This window comes from Taudactylus pleione, unplaced genomic scaffold (genome assembly GCF_031769625.1).
Source record: "Taudactylus pleione unplaced genomic scaffold, aTauple2 ptg000179l, whole genome shotgun sequence".
Lineage (NCBI taxonomy): Eukaryota > Metazoa > Chordata > Amphibia > Anura > Myobatrachidae > Taudactylus > Taudactylus pleione.
In genome coordinates this window covers 6547595-6565212 of record NW_028284581.1, presented here as the reverse complement: position 1 = coordinate 6565212, position 17618 = coordinate 6547595, and the positions used below count along the sequence as shown (strand labels likewise).

General features: G+C 46.7%; 2 protein-coding genes across 2 annotated transcripts in view; one reads left to right on the top strand and one right to left on the bottom strand.

Moving 5' to 3' along the window:
• Window positions 1-14600, bottom strand: part of E2F3 (E2F transcription factor 3) — a 38126-nt gene extending 23526 nt beyond the window's left edge. Inside the window, exon 1 of the mRNA XM_088475851.1 lies at window positions 13950-14600. Within this exon, the coding sequence (XP_088331977.1) occupies window positions 13950-14249 (300 nt within the window). The 5' untranslated portion in view covers window positions 14250-14600. The remainder of the gene's footprint in view (window positions 1-13949) is intronic.
• A 185-nt stretch (window positions 14601-14785) lies between these two features.
• The window catches only part of LOC148519885 (uncharacterized), a 39805-nt gene continuing 36972 nt past the window's right edge, over window positions 14786-17618 (top strand). The window contains exon 1 of the mRNA XM_088475956.1: window positions 14786-14994. The gene's annotated coding sequence lies outside the window, so the exon portion shown is untranslated. The remainder of the gene's footprint in view (window positions 14995-17618) is intronic.

The window sequence follows — 17618 nt, the reverse complement described above, 5'->3', positions numbered from 1 at the left end:
TTTCCATATGGAATTTGGGCACATTGATGAATCTGTTGTGACTTCAGATTCAGGATAGGGTGATGTGACCCAATTGGTTTCTGAACCTAAAACAATTTGAAAAACCCTTTCCCTGTTGCTTCACAGGAACAGGGGATTATGACTCCTGACCTCAGGAGGGCCCCAAAAGACTCCCGGAAGGCTGAAGTCCTGACCAGGTCTAAAGGTAGTGTTGTACCAACAAACATTTGAGGGGGATGCTTCAGGACGAGGTGGCATAACCTTGAGACCACCTGTTGAACCCAGGCATTGGCATGGTCTGATGCCAGAACTAGGAGTTGGCCTCCAATCCTGAGAGCCCCCAGGGGGAGGCCCTGCCCATCAGGCAGTGGTCTTACCGTCCAGCTTGGAAGCAGGGCGCTTGGCTGACCAGGACTTCTTGGTCTGCTGTCTCCTGTAGGAATTATCCTGTCTAGACGTAGACTGTCCCTTTGCCCTACCCTGTGGGCGAAAGGACCAAGCCGAGGACTGCCTATACTAGTAGTCGTCTTAGATGGCAACCTTGCAGATTTAGACGTTGCCAGAGAAGACACGGTCATCCAGCTCTGGTCCAAATAGTACTTTCCCCACAAAAGGCAAGAATTCCAGGGTATTCTTGGAACCTGTATCCACCATCCATGTTTTTAGCCAAAGGGTTCTTCTAGCTGCAACTGAAGTTGCCGATACCCTAGAAGCCAAGATACCTGCGTCAGTGACCGCTTCCCCCCATATACATAGCTGTTTCTCGCATCTGACAGAGGGAAGACAGCTGTTCTCTGATAGCACTAAGCAGGCTATCCCCCAGAGACTTCGTCCATTCTTCCATAGCCTTGGCTACCCAGGCTACAGCCATAGCTGTCAAAGTGTATCCCTGATGTCTGGCGCAAAAAGAGTGGCTAACTTAGAGTCACCAGGAAACTTTCTCCAAAAGTTTTACACAACACATACAAAATAGAATTTATGGGACTCATAGCCTGGCACTCTATATAAGAGACATTAATACATCCCTTTTGTTGGCGGTTGAAGTTGGAACCTATATCAAAATCGATCCTCTTCCGATCTTCTCTACTCCGGTATAAGGAGGTGATGCAAAGGAAAAATATAAATACCTTGATACGTGGTGTACTACACTTAGAAGTGCGAGTTAAGGCATGCTGATTATTTCTCACAGGTGTACAGGGTGGATAAGATTTATTTGAACTTTTTTTGCCTAAAAGGAAAATTGAACTATACATAGTTTTCCTTTGCATGACCTCCTTCTACCGGAGTCGAGAAGATCGAAAGTATCGATTTTGATATACATCCCATCTTCTACCACCAACAAAAGGGATGTATTAACATACATGTTTTTTATACAGAGCACCAGGCTATACAAGTCCCATAAATTCTACAGCCATAGCTGGCCTGGTAATAGTTCCAGATAATGAAAACACTGATTTTAAATAGTGATCAGTTTTTTTCTGTAACCTCCTTCAACGAAGATGCCGCAGGAATGGGTAACGTAGCGCTCTTGATCAATCTAGTCACATGAGCATCTACTGATGTACTAACTTCCCATTTGCTACTTTCACCCTGAGCAAATGGATATCGAGAGGTTAAATTCCTTGTACAGTAGTATGGAAATTCTTATTTGGAGTAGACCATGCTTCAGATGAATACATAAAACAGGTTTTGCATGAATAACAAAGGGCGCTAAAAAATAAAATAAGTGTTTATGATTGCATTACTTCCCTTGAAAAACGTGATATCCTATGAAATGGATTAAGTGTAGACTTGAAGTGATTCTTCTTTTATCCTCCAATATATGATTACAAAAAAAACAAGAAATGTGTAACAGTTTTTAAGTCTCTTTAAGTCTCCAATTAGTTGAAGTATGTAGAAACAAGCGAGATTCATTCAAGTGGGTGCAAGCGTACCCTAACTCACACTCAGTGATGTGATCTCATGCATCTAAAGGTTTTTCTTTTATTCTTCCCCCATCACCTCATGTATAGATAAATGTGACAACCATACCAAATCGTATTCACATAACCATAAGAAGCAAAAGGGCGTACCTCACTCACTAAAAAAGTGTGGGATTTAGACACATCAAAGTTTCTTTAGATAGACCTCATGGATAGGAAGGCGTACCCCACTCACAGTATGAATGAATCTCGCTTGTTTCTACATACTTTCTTCAACTAATTGGAGACTTATAAACTGTTACACATTTCTTGTTTTTTTGTAATCATACATATATTGGAGGATAAAAGAGAAGAATCACTTCAAGTCTACACTGAATCCATTTCATAGGATATCACGTTTTTCAAGGGAAGTAATGCGATCATAAACACTTATTTTATTTTTTAGCGCCCTTTGTTATTCCTGCAAAACCTGTTTTATGTATTTATAGGTTTGAAATATTGGTGAGATTTCACTTGTTTGAAGTACAATAGGCTGCTCTTTTGCGCCATTCACGTAGGATTCATTTTTTGGATTCACCATGCTTCAGATGAGATTAGTCAGACTGAGGAAAATAATCTAGCCACCTTTTGACGCCTAAAGACCGAAGTCTTAGCTTTCGGTGGCACCTCCTCATCCTCTATACTGACTGCTCTCAGATAGGGGACATCCACAGAGAATTGTCATCTTCCAGAGTAAGACCCAGAACTCTGAGTATCAGAGTTTGATGAGGGTGGATCAGAAACCTGGAGGTAATGTCTCAAGAGAACCTCTCATGCCCCTGCCTCTTTACTGCCACTTGTCTATCCACCAGCACCTGCTGAGGAGCTATAGACAGCAGCATACTCTGACTAGAGTGAGCAGAAGAATAAAACCAATAGGGATTCATAGGGAACATGTACATATGATGCAACTGCTGCGGGTATCCCACAGTAGGAGGCAATATCGTGGTAGGAGCATGCAACGCTGTGACCTTATCCACCACATGCAACAAAACCTGTGACCAAGACGCCAGCCAAGATGGCTCTTGCATAGGTGCAGGTGTACCAGATAGGAAAGGTGGCTGTTTACAACAGGCACTACACAATCCATTCTGTACAAAATCCTGTTCAGACAGGCCTGCCAAACAGGATTTACATGACTTGAGCACCGGAGGCTCTCCCTTCTCACCTTTTAACTCAGACATGCAAATTTTGTGATCGGTATAAGGTGTACAGTATAAATGCAATGTGACCCACTTCACACATGAAAAACCCCACACCATTTCAGAGGGATGAGGAGAAAAAGTGCTAGATATACCTGACGTTTTGAAAACGTCAGGTATATACGTTTTGAAAACGTCAGAAAAGTGTATATACAAGCAGCTAGCATGAAAGTCACATACACTGCATAAATACAAACATTGCTATTGCAAATTGACCATGAATCAACTGACCAGCCCAGCCCGGGTATTGGCAGGCTATAGAGCGCTATATACTAGACCCAGAGGAGAGGTATACAGGAAGACAGACCAGACCTCTGAGACAACCCGCCTGCAGCAGTACGCACAACTGCGAGCGTCTCACACACGGTGGTCAGAAGCAGCAACCCAGAGGTGGAAATCAGTAACCGGAAGTTGCGTCTAGGTCGCGGGGGAGCTGCCGGGGGAACGCCCATCTCACTTAAGCTGAGATTTTGATGGCACGCTGGCCTCACATTAGTAGACACCAACTAGTGCTTCTACTACCTATGCCCGGCGACAGACAATATGGCCCCGGCCGCCTTAGTGAGTACACGTTACATGAGGCCTTCACCCGCCTCTGGTGCACCTCCTACACCGGAAGCATGGTTTGCGTCGCGCAGGATACCCCTCATGAGGAATCACTTACCTGCCATCTCTGTGAATCTGATCGCAGTCCAGACCCCAGCAATGGCGCAAGCTAAGCCTCGCTGAAGCACACCGAAATCCCCAGGGCATACAGCAGTACTGGTGTTCCAGCATCGGCAGAAGTAGATGAAGTCTGGGACTGCCTAGGCAGTGCCGCTGTTGAACAGGTGCATCTGGATACTTGCAGCGCAGCAAACAAAAAAAACTGAATGCCTGTAGCTGGGAGGTGGGGTATATAGGGAGAAGGACCAGTGCATGCTGGAAGCTTTAAAGCTGTAGCTGTTTGGTGCAACGGTTCTCTCTAAATATATACCCCAAGGTAGATTCTGTGGTCCTACGGACCCTGAAGAAAGTTTCTTATTTTGAATTCACCTACTATGAAAAAAAATATGAAATTAGTAAAAATTCTATTATTTCTAATCACTGGTATATTTGGGAACAGCACAAGTGGCTGCAGCTTACCTAAACTTCCTCTGCGTGATGTGCATCTCTGGTATTACAAAGGTCCCTCCAGCTTTTACTATACATCACTTCTGCAGCACCACAGCATACCAGAAGAGCTCGTGGAGGAGAAAAACCAGAGGGACCTTCTCAGCTCCACAGCACCAGCAAGCCTCCACAGGACTGCAGCACAGCATTAAGTACTAAGACACCTCCAGCTCCTTACAGATGTTAGGTTGGTGGCCTCTATTGCAGCTGCTCACAGAACACAGGCTTGTAGAGATTATGGGGCATATGTATTAATTATCGGGTTTCAAACCTAATTGTAATGTAAATTAATATTTGCAGGAATTTATGCACACATGCAGGGATTTCGCTCATCCTTGCGATGTCTTAAAAGTGAAATGATCGCATTAGCATTTATTTCACATCTATAGTGGGAACCCGCAGCGCTACTGTACGCTGACCAAGCATGTGCAGCAGTCATAGACACTTACGCTTCTGTAGGAACCCAATTCCAGTAATTTATGTGGAATGTGGCCCATAGGCTACAACAGCTAATGCCATCTTCAAATGGAGTTAGCCATCAGGATCAAACCTTGGTATATCTGAAACCTATGGGAACTGCGGCTGCTAGATAAGGGAGGGACCATGGGAGATCTAGATATCTGCTGCAGCCCTTCCTCCTCACATTCAGGTGATACTTCATATTTGCAGGTATCACCCAAAAACTTGTTTTTGTGAGATAGGTCGTAAACTGAATAATAATTAGGCCTCTTAGGGAGAATGTGTCATAAGGTGCTTGTTTTCCTGAGCCACTTGTGAATTCACTGGGGTATGTGTTACTCCAGCATGTCCTTTGCTGTTAGCATGTATAATTATGTACACACCAGTCAGCCATAACATTAAAAGCACTGACAGGTGAAGTGAACATTGATAATCTCGCTACAATGGTACCTGTCAAGGAGTGGGATATTTTAGGCAGCAAGTGCCTTCAGTTCTTGAAGTTGATGTGTTGGAAGCAGAAAATATGGGTAAGCATATCTGAGCAACTTTGAAAAAGTTTAATTTGTCAAGGCTAGACAACTGGACCACATCTCTAAAAACAGTATGCCTTGTACCTGGTATGCAGTGGCTAGTACCTACAAAAAGTGGTCCAAGGAAGGACAGCCAGTGACCAGAGAGTGGGTCATGGGCAGATAAGTAGTATTCCCGCTAGGCTGTTCTAGCGTGGCAACGCACCCTACCAGATTTTAAAAGGGCAAAATATGCCCTACCCTTTTTAGTGGTGCCCTGCTAAAATAGCCTGCCATGAGTGTCCCGCAGGTGGGAAATGTTGCGGTGAGCGATCACCACCTAGTGAATAGACGCTGTGTGCATGGCATACATTCACCGTAAGGGGAAAGCTTGCGGAAGCCCAGCACTTTCCAAGTCAGCGAAATTGGAGGCATGTCGCAAGGACACACCCCTTCCCCAGCCAGCCATGCTCCCTTTTTGGGAGCACACAAGCTCTTGGCCCCCCCAGCACCCTGCCTGCAGCCTAGCAGGAACACAACCCAAGGATCATTGTTCCACTGTAGCTCTTTGGGATAGGTCCCCATACGCATCAAATTGCTGAAAGATGTAATGCTAGTTATAATAAAGGTGTCAAAACAGTGCATTGCAGCTCGCTGCATTGCCACAAACCAAATTGTGCACATGCTGACCCCTGTCCACTGCCAAACGTTTGTACAATGGGCACGTGTCAGAACGTGACCACTGAGCAATGGAAGAAGGTGGCCTGGTCTGATTATTCACATTTTCTTTTACATCTTGTGGTCAGCCAGGTGCATGTACATAGTTTACCTGGTGTATAGATGGCACCAGGATACACTACGGAAAGACAATCCAGCATGATGTGAACGCCGCTCTGGATAACCATTGGTCCTTGCATTCCACACATTGATGTAGACAGTGCAAAATTGTTCAGGAACATGAGCTCAAGGTGTTAGCTTGGCCTCCAAATTCCCAAGATCTCAATCTGATCAATCATATATGGGATGTGCTTGAAACACCAAGTCCGAGCCATGGAGGCCCCACCTCACAACAGGACTTTAAGGATCTGCTGCTAATGTGCCAGTTATCACAGGACACCTACAGCGGTCTTGTTGAGTCCATGCCGCAAACTGTTTTGGTGACACAAGGAGGACCTACACAATATTAATCAGGTTGTTTTAATGTTATGGCTGATTGGTGGTAAATGTCCCCCCCCCCCTACTCCCCTTTGGATAAAAATATGAAGAGCACATTTACTTAAAAAAAAAAAAAACCATCACTGATTAAAAATATATATGTTAAAATACCCCCATCTACCATTGGACCGAATTCAATTCAGTGCAATGAATAGCCACGAGGGGGAGCTCACCGAAGCTATTCAATACAACACGCTATCTGGGGCAGCTAAAGAATTTTTACTTGCACCCCAATGGGGATGCGAGGAGAAATCAGACAAGAGCTCCTGGCGCACAGCTTTTTGCTGGCTTAGCGCAACTCTAACAGCTGCGGGTCTGGCACTTTAGTCAGAGTATGCAGGTTACTGAGTCTTAACACCCAGGTTAAGTCGCAAAAACTGGCACTCAGACTTAACCCATTCCAGACAAGGCAAACAGCGTGTTGAATTGAATAGCTACAGGAGCTCCCTTATATGGATATTCAACATCTGAATTGAAGTCAGCCCACTAAACCTTTAATCCTACTTTCAAACCCTACTTTCAAAAGCCCTGCCCATGCATATATCTGTTCTAACCATTTCCTTTATACAGAAAGCACAATTATGTATGGTTTCTAGCTGTCCACATAAGAAAAAAGAAAAAAAAAAAAGCGCCACTTGATTGAGAACAAGCCCACTACTGCTCCCCATCACTCGCATGTTATGAAAGCAGCAGCTCTGTCACAAGGCAAGCACAAAGGGAGCAGGAGAATGATAGCTGGACCCCAGTTTTACTTCAGTTTTGGATGGGAAAACCCTTTCCGTATTAAAGTTAATTCATTGGGGGCGATGGGACAGTTTTAGCAAGAAAATTAGGGTGTGATATTAGATTGTTTTCGGTACCCATGTCTTTACACGTACATTTCTGCTACTACCACAGGAGGTGCGAGCAGAAATGTCAGCATCAGTGGCTCTCGCCCAAATGGAGCAATAATTGAATTGCTCCATCAGGCACCCATTACCAACAGCCACCGACTAGAACAACGGAATCTCTCCCAGTTTTGTGACTGGTGACTTGAGTCCTGCACTTCTCTGGAGTATGCAAGCCATAGGCACCAAGGTAACCATCAAGAAGCATCAGGAGTCGGGTGGAGCAAAAGCCCAGATGCCAGGCCATAGTACAATTTCCAGGAGGCACACAACATTCACAAGTCAAAAGGGAAAACTCAGATTCCAGACACTACATAATGTCACCGTTGGCCTGCCACCATGGCCCCACAACGCCCGCCTGGGAACCACACGTACTTACAGCCTCAGCTGCTCACAGGGAATACAGTTGAGACGAGCCATCCGTAGCCCAAGGTGGGAAACCGCTAATTAGATGCAGATAGTAAAAGTTTCCTGCTTACACACCCATACAAGGAGTAGCCATCCAAACACACAAGAATTGGGGCCACAGTTTGGCATAATAGGAATTTACCCTCAATTGGAGATGCAAGTGTGGCGTATGACTGCATCGCTTACCCTTGCCTACACTTGGTTCTGTAGCAGGTGTAATGCAAAAACACACAAGACATATCATCAAAACAGAATCGCATTCAATTATGCATTAGTCCAAACAAGTTTCGTTGTCAATCCACTTCAAAATGGAATTGGTTTTCTCTACTTTTCACTTTAGTTGTAATAGACTGAAATATGTACAATTTTCACAAAACATACTTTGAAGCATTCCAGTAATGCATTCTAAAATGAAGCTTTATTTCATGACCCCCCACCCCTAAAAAAACAGCACAATAGGTTTTCTTTACCCAGATCCATGTACAGCACTCGTGTTGTGACAAGTAGGAACAGTTGGCTCAGAGTGGGCGCAGTCAGACTGCCTGTAAACATCAAAATATGAGGCCAACCTCACAGCAAGATGTACAAATCTTAACCCTCTGCATTCCCTTAGCTTCCAAGGCTGTCAATGGAAGGGGGGGGGGGGGGGGGGGAGAAGAGAGGTTGGGGAGGAGAGTTAGGGTTAGGCACCAAAGGGGGGTGGGTTAGGTTAGGGAGAGGGTTAGCATGTTGGTATGCTAGTCCTGTCGGGGTGCCAGTGTCAGGATTCTGACTGCCGGCTTCCCATACAGATTTCTTTAATGTAAACCAAGTTTAAAAGCAAAGCTGCCCAGTATTTTTTTTGCTACATTCAACAGCAGCCCATATTTTGCCTGCATGCAAATAAATGCATTTACCTCTTGTATTGTAACATTGTTTATAATTAAGAACTTTACTTCATTTGCTATTCTCACAACAGTGCATAAACCTATTATTCAGCATGCACCCTCCAGTTGTTGTGGAACTACACATCCCAGCATGCCCTGCCAGTTCTAGCATGCCCTAATAGAAACTGTTGCAAGGCATGCTGGGATGTTTAGCTCTACAGCAGCTGGAGGAAGAGGGGGGGGGCACATGTTAAATATCCCTACCCAAGCATGTTGTAGATCCATCTTGGCATCTAAGCAGCAGGAATCTTTAGTTTGGGAAATTAAAATGGATGTGTAAGCAGAGCACATAGAATAGACAACTGCTTCATTTAGTCCTCCCACTCACACCCAGCTTGATTTGCCTGGCCTATCAGATGAGAAATGTTACTGGAAGAGAAAAATAAAAATATGTAAATTACATGGAACAGCCCTTAGGAGAAAAAGGGAAATATATTTGATAATACTAAATTTAAGTTCCATGCCGCTAACTACTTTGATTCTTTGCCTGTACACTGGTATAGACCATACCTCCCATGAACATCCTGGAGACTACAGATTTTCAGGGAAACTATGCAGTGAAATTAGGCCATCCTTCCAGATACAGCTTCTTTGCATTAGGGGCCATGCAGATAAAAGTATGATGGGGCATCACGCGTTAACACTTACACCTCCCATCAAATTTCTCACAGGAGGGTAGGTCCACAAAAATAGGCAGGTTATTATAAACTGTTTATTATGAACCAAAGTTAAAAAAAAAAAAAAAAAAAAACTGGCAGTGATTGTCACAGAATGCTGGTAATCGTGTCCATTCTAGATCCTGCACAGGGCAGGAAGCCAGACCGTAAGACCACTTACGTTTGAATGGACGTATCCTTAAGACGCGCACCCTCTTAATCACTCTTGGGGGTGCATCTAGCACTTACACACATGCTGAGCTGCCCCCAAACTCTCGCCTCCAGAAAAGTTCTGTGAGCTGCACTTACCCCACCAACCACCTCCCCGCGGGACACTGGTGATCATGGGTGGTGGGGACAGTATCGGGCACATCAAGCAGGCTGTTTCAGCTGGGCGCCGCCATATGGGCAGGTTGCAATTTAGCCATTTTGAAGTCAGGCAGGGGGCAGCACCTTGCTAAAAATGGGATCGTATGGAATGCCAGCAGTCTGCATCCCAGCTGAAACCCGACACGGCTAGCATACCAACACTTATTGGATATGCTACCCCACCCTCTTTGGAGCCTAACCATAACTCCTCCCCCAAACACTCTAAAGCTCCCCCTCAAACCACTACATACGTTCAGTATCCCGGCAGTTGGGGCCTCGGAGCCAGGTTTGTGATAGGAGTCTGGATTCCGGCGTTGGTAATATCAGTTCCGGCATAGTGGCCACAAGGATACTAACTATTACACTAAAAAAAGCCTAGCAGGAACACGACTAGCGACATCATTCAGACACCAATGGAGCTACAAACCTAGGTCAGGGGTGTAAAAGGCTTCGGCCACTCTCACATTTTCCGGTTTTGGGCAGCCCGGAAAGAACCTGGCGGTAGCCGGCTGACTTGTATCAGGCACTTTGTGTGCCTTTCACAAGCTGCTGCTTTGAGCATTTTTAATCGGGGGGTTTTTTTTGTTTTGTTTTGTTTTTTAAACCAATTGGGCATGCGCAGCAGCAGGAGCTGCACTAGCCCGGACAGCAGAAGCCAGTGTGTGTGAAAGGAAACATTGTTTCCTTTACACCACTGGCGTGCAGGGACGGCACGGCAGCAGTCTTGCACAGTAGATATTCCTGGCTGTAACACGGTGACTGTGCCGTGTGAAAGGACCCAGGTGATTCCCTGCATTACTATATTTCACAGCCGCCTAAGTACTGGCAAATGTGAAATAGCCCTTATGGTGCATATACTGTCAGATCTGATGATTGATTGAAATTGTCAAAATGTGACTGCAAGCAGTCGATGTCAGAGATCGGAATCTGACATCCGGGAACGCGCATCATTTATCGATGCATGCCCTACATGTAAGAGACATGTACGATTTTTACAATCATTCTTTCATATCTGAAACAAAATCTGACCGTGTGTATGCGGGGATTCAGTATGATTTACCGCCAGCAATGCCTGACAAGGATGAATATCCCGATTGTCCCAAGTCAAGTATTCACTAACCTATTCCACCCCCTAACCCTCCCTTAGGGGTGCCTAGCCCTAATCTCTCCCCACCCTCCCCTGCTGCCTAAACCTAAATCCCCCGGGGGGATGCCTAACCTTAACCTCCCCCCCGGGGGTGCCTAACCCTAACCCCCCCCTTCCCCTAGCCTAAACCTAAACTCCCAGGGCAGTGTCTAACCCTAAGTCCCCCCCAGAAACCCTAAACTTAACCCCAGGGTTAGTTAGGGTCACTGGGTGGAAGTTAGGGCGAGCCCTCCCCCGGGAGAGTTAGGTTTAGGGTGCAGGTAGGTGGGGTTCAGTTTAGGCATCCCGAAGGGAGGGTTAGGTTACTTACGTGCCACTGTCGGGATTTTCTCCCTTCGGCCAGCCGCTGATGGGATATGAGCCGACATTTCAATCCCAATCCTACATAACAAGCAGCTAAACATTTCAAGAAATTCAAGTTTTAAACTGAAAATCATATTAGCCTACTTGTCTGCTTACAGTGGGGGCGATTCACTTGTTTAAGGTGCGCTAATTAATGGGAACCCAATGTTACAATTTCATTGTCTTTGGGCACCAATTATAGCGCTTATCGCACCCAATTAGACAGTGTTTAGCTGCGTAAAACTGCTAAACCCATCTAAGATCCTGGTTAGGGCACCCAAAACCAGAACTTACTGCACATTTTTGCTAGTCACCTCAGGAGGGTGTGAGCAGAAGTTACAGCGCCGGCAGCTATCGCTCCAGAACACAGCAACTGTTTAATTGCTCCATCGGGCGCCCATTACTTAGAACTGCCGGCAAAAACAACTGAATTGCCCCTAATTGACATAAGCGTGAAAATCTGACACTTAGATTAAGATTTCATTGCAAAATAATGGTGTTAATTAAATTACAAGTGATTAATGATGGCCATTAGAAACATGGTTGGCAATAAGATTTTTCAGACAATGGAAAAGCTTTGTCCAGTCAATGCCGATATTGTGATAGTCGTCACCACTGCATGCTTATTGCGATGGCTGCTAAAATCTATTCTGCTGTGTACACCAGGAAACTGCTGTGCGTGCGCACTACCTAACCAAATGGCTACAATGCAACCCGTGTGGGGTACAGAACGCTAGCACTCAAAATCCCGACTGGGTTACAATGCCAACACCTACCAGTAAGTAGGCTAAACTTAAAGTCTACCCCTAAACCTCCCTCCTGGCAGCCTATAAATAACCACCCCTCCCCACCGTAAACCTAACCTCTTACAGTCGGGATGTCAGCAGTCAGGTCAGAATGCTGGCACCAAGATTCTGACTGGTATCAGGATTCCACCGCTGGCATAATTATTACAGTCCGGTAACCTAACATTGTGAATTTTCCTGCGGTCCCCTACTGGAGTGCTAGGTAAAAAGCAAGGTATAGGCGCGACAAACAGGCCTTATGCTTGGTACACACTTAGGACGACGGATTGATCAGCAGACTTATCTGCCATCAGAGTAGTCGATTGGTAAGCTACACGCACTTAGGCTAGGCGCACACTGGGCAATATATCTGCCGATCAATACATACCAAATGATATCGCGAGTACATCAGCAGGTGTGTACCCCCAGTATGTCCAAACGACATCGTTCACAGACATCGCATCAGCTGTGCAGCACAGCAGATATATCGGTACATCTGCTGGTGTACAGGGGGACCTGCCGCTCCACCGTACACATGCTGCAGTGACAGCTTAACTGGGTGGGCAAATTTAAATGCCCGTCCAGTTGTGCAGTCAGTGTATATGCACTTCCCAATCTTCAAGTAGGTCGGTGGATCGGCACAACAGCCAACCCATCGACTTGGTGTATACCTAGGATTAGCAGTCGGCCACTCGATGTGTCTGGGCTAACATCACAACTGGCCAGATATTTAAATTTGGCCACCCTGTCGAAATGTCTGTCAGTGGGGTGCCCGTACACACATGCAGTGATATATCCTTCAGATATTTTGGTAACTGCTGTGCGGCAGGGCTGACCAGACATGTCTGAACGATGTTCACAGACTGAGGGTACACACCTGGAGATTCAAGAGATATCGACAAGTGTGTACCCAGCATTAAAGCTTTTGAAAAGCTGCACTAGTTGCTTGGATTATATCCAATGATCAGTATATTACACTATCACACTTGGGGAAGGAATTTAATTTGCTGTTCTGCTGAGCAAACTCAGTAATTTACATCACGAGTTTTGCCTCGCATCCCATAGTTACGCAGGAAACACTGCAATGGGGCTACCATTATTGGCATTTGTGTGCAGTCATGCATTGCGGCAATGACCGGATGCACACCAGGCTGAATTTAATTAGACCATGTAGACCAGAACGAAAGATCCAACTTACCACAAACAAGTAGGTGGTGTGGGACATGCAATTCGTAGCCTACTAATTGCAATTTCAGATTCAGCAAGAGAAAGTAAAAAGCACTTTGTTAAAGTTGAATTAGGGAGAACCCCCCCCCCCCCACAAAATAACTATATTATAAATATGATGGTTCTTGTAGTAGACATTAAAAAAGGCATCAGTAGACCCCAAGGCACCAACTGCACATTTAAGACACTATATACTGATCGTTACAGTATTATATCAGTGCAGTTACCCCACACAGAGGTGTAATGCCCTCCACAGGGTGTGATGTCCTCCACCTCCTCCCAGTGACAGATGCAAAAACATCTAATACACAGGTGACCTTTCTCCTGCCCCCTCCATCCGGGGCGGGAACCTGCCTGTGCTGCAGGATAATAATGCCCCCTTATAGTAATGGTTCCAAATAGTTTTAAAAAAAAAGTCCCCACCTATAAATAGAATCCGTAACACGTAGTTTATGCCTAGGAAGTGTCACCCTTACACAAAGTTTAATAGAAGGCCGACAACGTCAGCAGTGTATAGTATAGCTACATGTAACATATGTGGCAGATATAAGCTGTGTGACATGTAGAGACTGGCAGTAGCACTAGTGCACACCAGAATGGTGAGGTTACAGAAACATACGTGCTAAGAGGGGACTACTAAGAGACATACATGTAGCACATACACGACAGGAGGGGGATTTGAGAGGGGGTGTAACGGCGGTTACCGGAGGGCGCCCTAGTGTGGGCTGCAGTAGGCCGGACCTGGCGCCGGGTCCGTGCGGCGTGGAGTAGAGGAAGCTGGCGGCTGCATGATGCTGCTGCTCCGTAGCAGTAAGTCCTTGCTGGGGATGGTGCAGCGGGCCGGGCGAGGACAGGATCTGCAGGTATCCGCCGCCTCCTGCACCAGCCACACTGGCAGCGCCTCCCCCGGCGACGAACACCCCTGACAGACCGGAGCCCTTCTCCGAGCCCTGCAGCACGGGGATCAGCAGCTTGTCGTGCCCTGGGTGAATTCCCTTTCTCATCTTACTGAGCAGCCTCTCGGCTCCTTCTGATCCCGGGCAGCGCTCCTCCTGCTGACCCCGGTAATCCTCCCGGCCCCGGCCTGTACGCTGGAAATGGTCAGGGATGTGGCTGCTGGGTAGCCCCTCGGTGAATGGGGTGGGCTCGTCAGGGGGTTATCGGGCACCGGGGAAGGCAGATGGAGGCGGATTGTGCGGCTATGAGTGATAGGGCCCCGGCTCCGACCTCCCCGCCACCGCCGCGGCAGAAAAATGGCTCCAGGAAGCTGACAATGAATGAAGGGGATGCGGTTTACGCGCGAAGGTAGTCCCGCGAAACTCAGATTTCCCGCCGTCTTTTTCAAATTGGATTTGCATATGCCCGCCCAGGATGCAATGCGTTGATTCGATTGGCCGTGGAGGCGCTGCTATTCGGATTGCCGTGCCGTCTCGCGTTCCGGCTTGCTATTGGCTACCGCTGTCACAGCCGCGGGGGCTCATTGGTGTGGATGTGACGTAGCGTGGACAGTGGGATGGGAGACGCCGGGATCATGTGATCACATAGGGAAAAGAAAAGATCTCTCTTCTTCTGGATGTATTTTTCTTGCGTCTGATACGTTTCATTTCCGTTAGTTATTGTAGTTACTGACCAAGTATTGTAATATATAATACAGTGTATGTAATTTATTACATCACCCTGTACTGGAATACTGGTATACACTCCTCCTAAATCTGCCCAGGAAGTATACTATACTCAGCGGGGCTTCACGTAAGTATGTTTTTATGTGTGTTTGTCTGTGTGTTTATGTGTAAGGGGGCTCTACTTCAAGGGGAACTACTACTATGGGCTCTACTGCTACTACTATGGGCACTACTTCAAGGGGCACTACTGCTATTACTATGGGCACTACTTCAAGGGGCACTAATATGGGCACTATTACTCTGGGCACTACTATATACTTTGGGCACTATTTTTGTGGCCAATGTATTGGGGGCACTGTTATTCTTGTGGGCAATGAATAGGGGGCACTACTACTGTGGGCAATGTATAGGGGCACTACTACTGTGGGCAATGTATAGGGGCACTACAAATGTTGGCAATGTATAGTGGGCACTATTACTATTGTGGGCAATGTATAGTGGCACTACTACTGTGGGCATTGTGTAGAGAGCACTATTACTATGGGCATTTTATAGGGGGCACTACTACAAGGGGCGCTGCATAGGGGCACTACTACTGTGTACATTGTATAAGGGCACTACTACTGTGGGGCAATGTATAGGGGTCACTACTATAAGGGCACAACTACTGTGGGCATTGCATAAAGGGCACAACTACTGTGGGCATTGCATAAAGGGCACAACTACTGTGGGCATTGCATAAAGGGCACTACTACTGTGGGCATTGTATAGGGGGCACTACTATTGTGTGGCATAATGTGTATAAGGGGTACTATGGTGTGGTACACTATACTACTGAAAAAGAGCGCGTCGTAAGGACACGCACCCTTTTCCGGTGTATGCGCGCCTTCGGTGCGCACATAAGTGCAACCTTAGATTTTCCATTATATAGATTTACCACTATAAAATTCCCACTTCGACCACTGAAGTATAGCCTATAAATACTCAGCAACTAAAGTTGCAATAACATGGTCTGCATTAACCACCTAACCAGGCAAGTGGTTAAAGATGAACTAAACTTCAAACTTAAGGCTGCTCCGGTGATCGCAAAATACACGTTATAGCGCGTATTTATGCACTAAAGCAAAAGATTGACTCACTTTTTAATGACGCTCATTGTGCACACCGCAACAGCCAGCCTATTAACTTCCCCAGCATCTCCCCATCAAATCAGCGCGGACGGCAGCATTCCTCGTCCAATGAGGACGAAGATGTGTCCCCATTAGATGCCCACCCAGTCCCCAGCTCGCCGCCCGCTATCTATTGGATGACACAGCGGGTGCCGTGCACCACCTGCTCCAGCCAGTGTACCGGTGGGTGACCCGGCCCGGGTACCGTAGGATGCAGTGATTCATGGATCCCTTCGCAGTGAAGTTCCTTCCAAACCGTTGTCTGAAGCCAGGAGAAGGATATGGAGTTTCCTTCTGCGGTTAGACGATTTATCCGCTACAGCGAGATGACAGTGGGAGATTATAGGTAGGGAAAACCCCCTCGGCTCCAGGAGTGATCATGCATCCCACGGCTGCACTGCTCTGAAAGTACTCTCAGTTGCTGGAAACTAGCTCCGGCCCCGGGATTACTTCTCCAACCCCGGCATCTTGGAGAGACAAGTGGCTGGGACCCCTCCCACAAGTGGCATCTCCAGCACCAAACTGTCTTTGTGGCAGCCTCCTTTCTGTGTGACCACTCTGTCAAGTCAGGTGTGTATGTTGTTATTTACCTATTATTTTTTTCAGTAATTGTAGTCACAGCCCTGTACTCTTCCCCCCCCATTCACCAAAGGTTGTCAGAGCCCTGCACCCCTCACCCCATTATGTCATCACTGCCCCGTGCCCCTCCTCTCCATCATGTCAAAACTGCCACGTCCCCCTCCTCTCCATCATGTCTGCACTCCCCCGTGCCCCTCCACCATAATGTCATCACTGCCCCTCCACCATAATGTCATCACTGCCTCATGGGCCCCTTCTGTACAGTGCTAATGTTTGCTGGAACACGTTTGAGCAGTGCTGCTAGTGTGTGGTGGGACCCTACCCCCAGCACTGCCTGCCCCTAGCCTCCTCCTTGCACCCCAACACTGCCGCAACTGCAGTCTGCGCTTACACCACTCTCTACACTCAGCACTGCCTGCTCTTACTCCCCTCTTCCCCCAGCTTTACCCCAACTTCTCCCTCCCTTTATCCCCAGATTTACCCCAACTGCTGCTTGCCCTTAACCCCCTCTACCCCAATTGCTACCTGCCCCCAGCACTGTCCCAACTGCTGCCAGTCCTCACCCCCCCCATAATATGTGATGGGACCCAGAAACAGTGGAGTAGGAACCCAATTTCTTAAAGTGAGGGGCCCCTGGGACCCACATTTGTTTTGCTCAGCGCGAAACATTGATATATATCGATACATCTCTAACAGCGGAAATTATACATAGGTCTGTCCTTTGCTCTGCCCCATCAGTCGAGACAAGCACCAAGTGCTAGCAAACATCCCACTACAATGAACTGCACTCTCATCTATAAATACAGTATGACAGCAGTGAGTGTATATACAATATAGCACATAAACTGACAGCATTACATGTCAACACACAAGGCACCTCACTATGGTTAGATATATGCTTTACAGTATCCATCTCCCACCTCGTACCATGTGAGTATGCAGGGACCCTAACTCTTCCCCCTCCCTATGTAGCTGCACCACCCACATTACCCATGGCATGCAC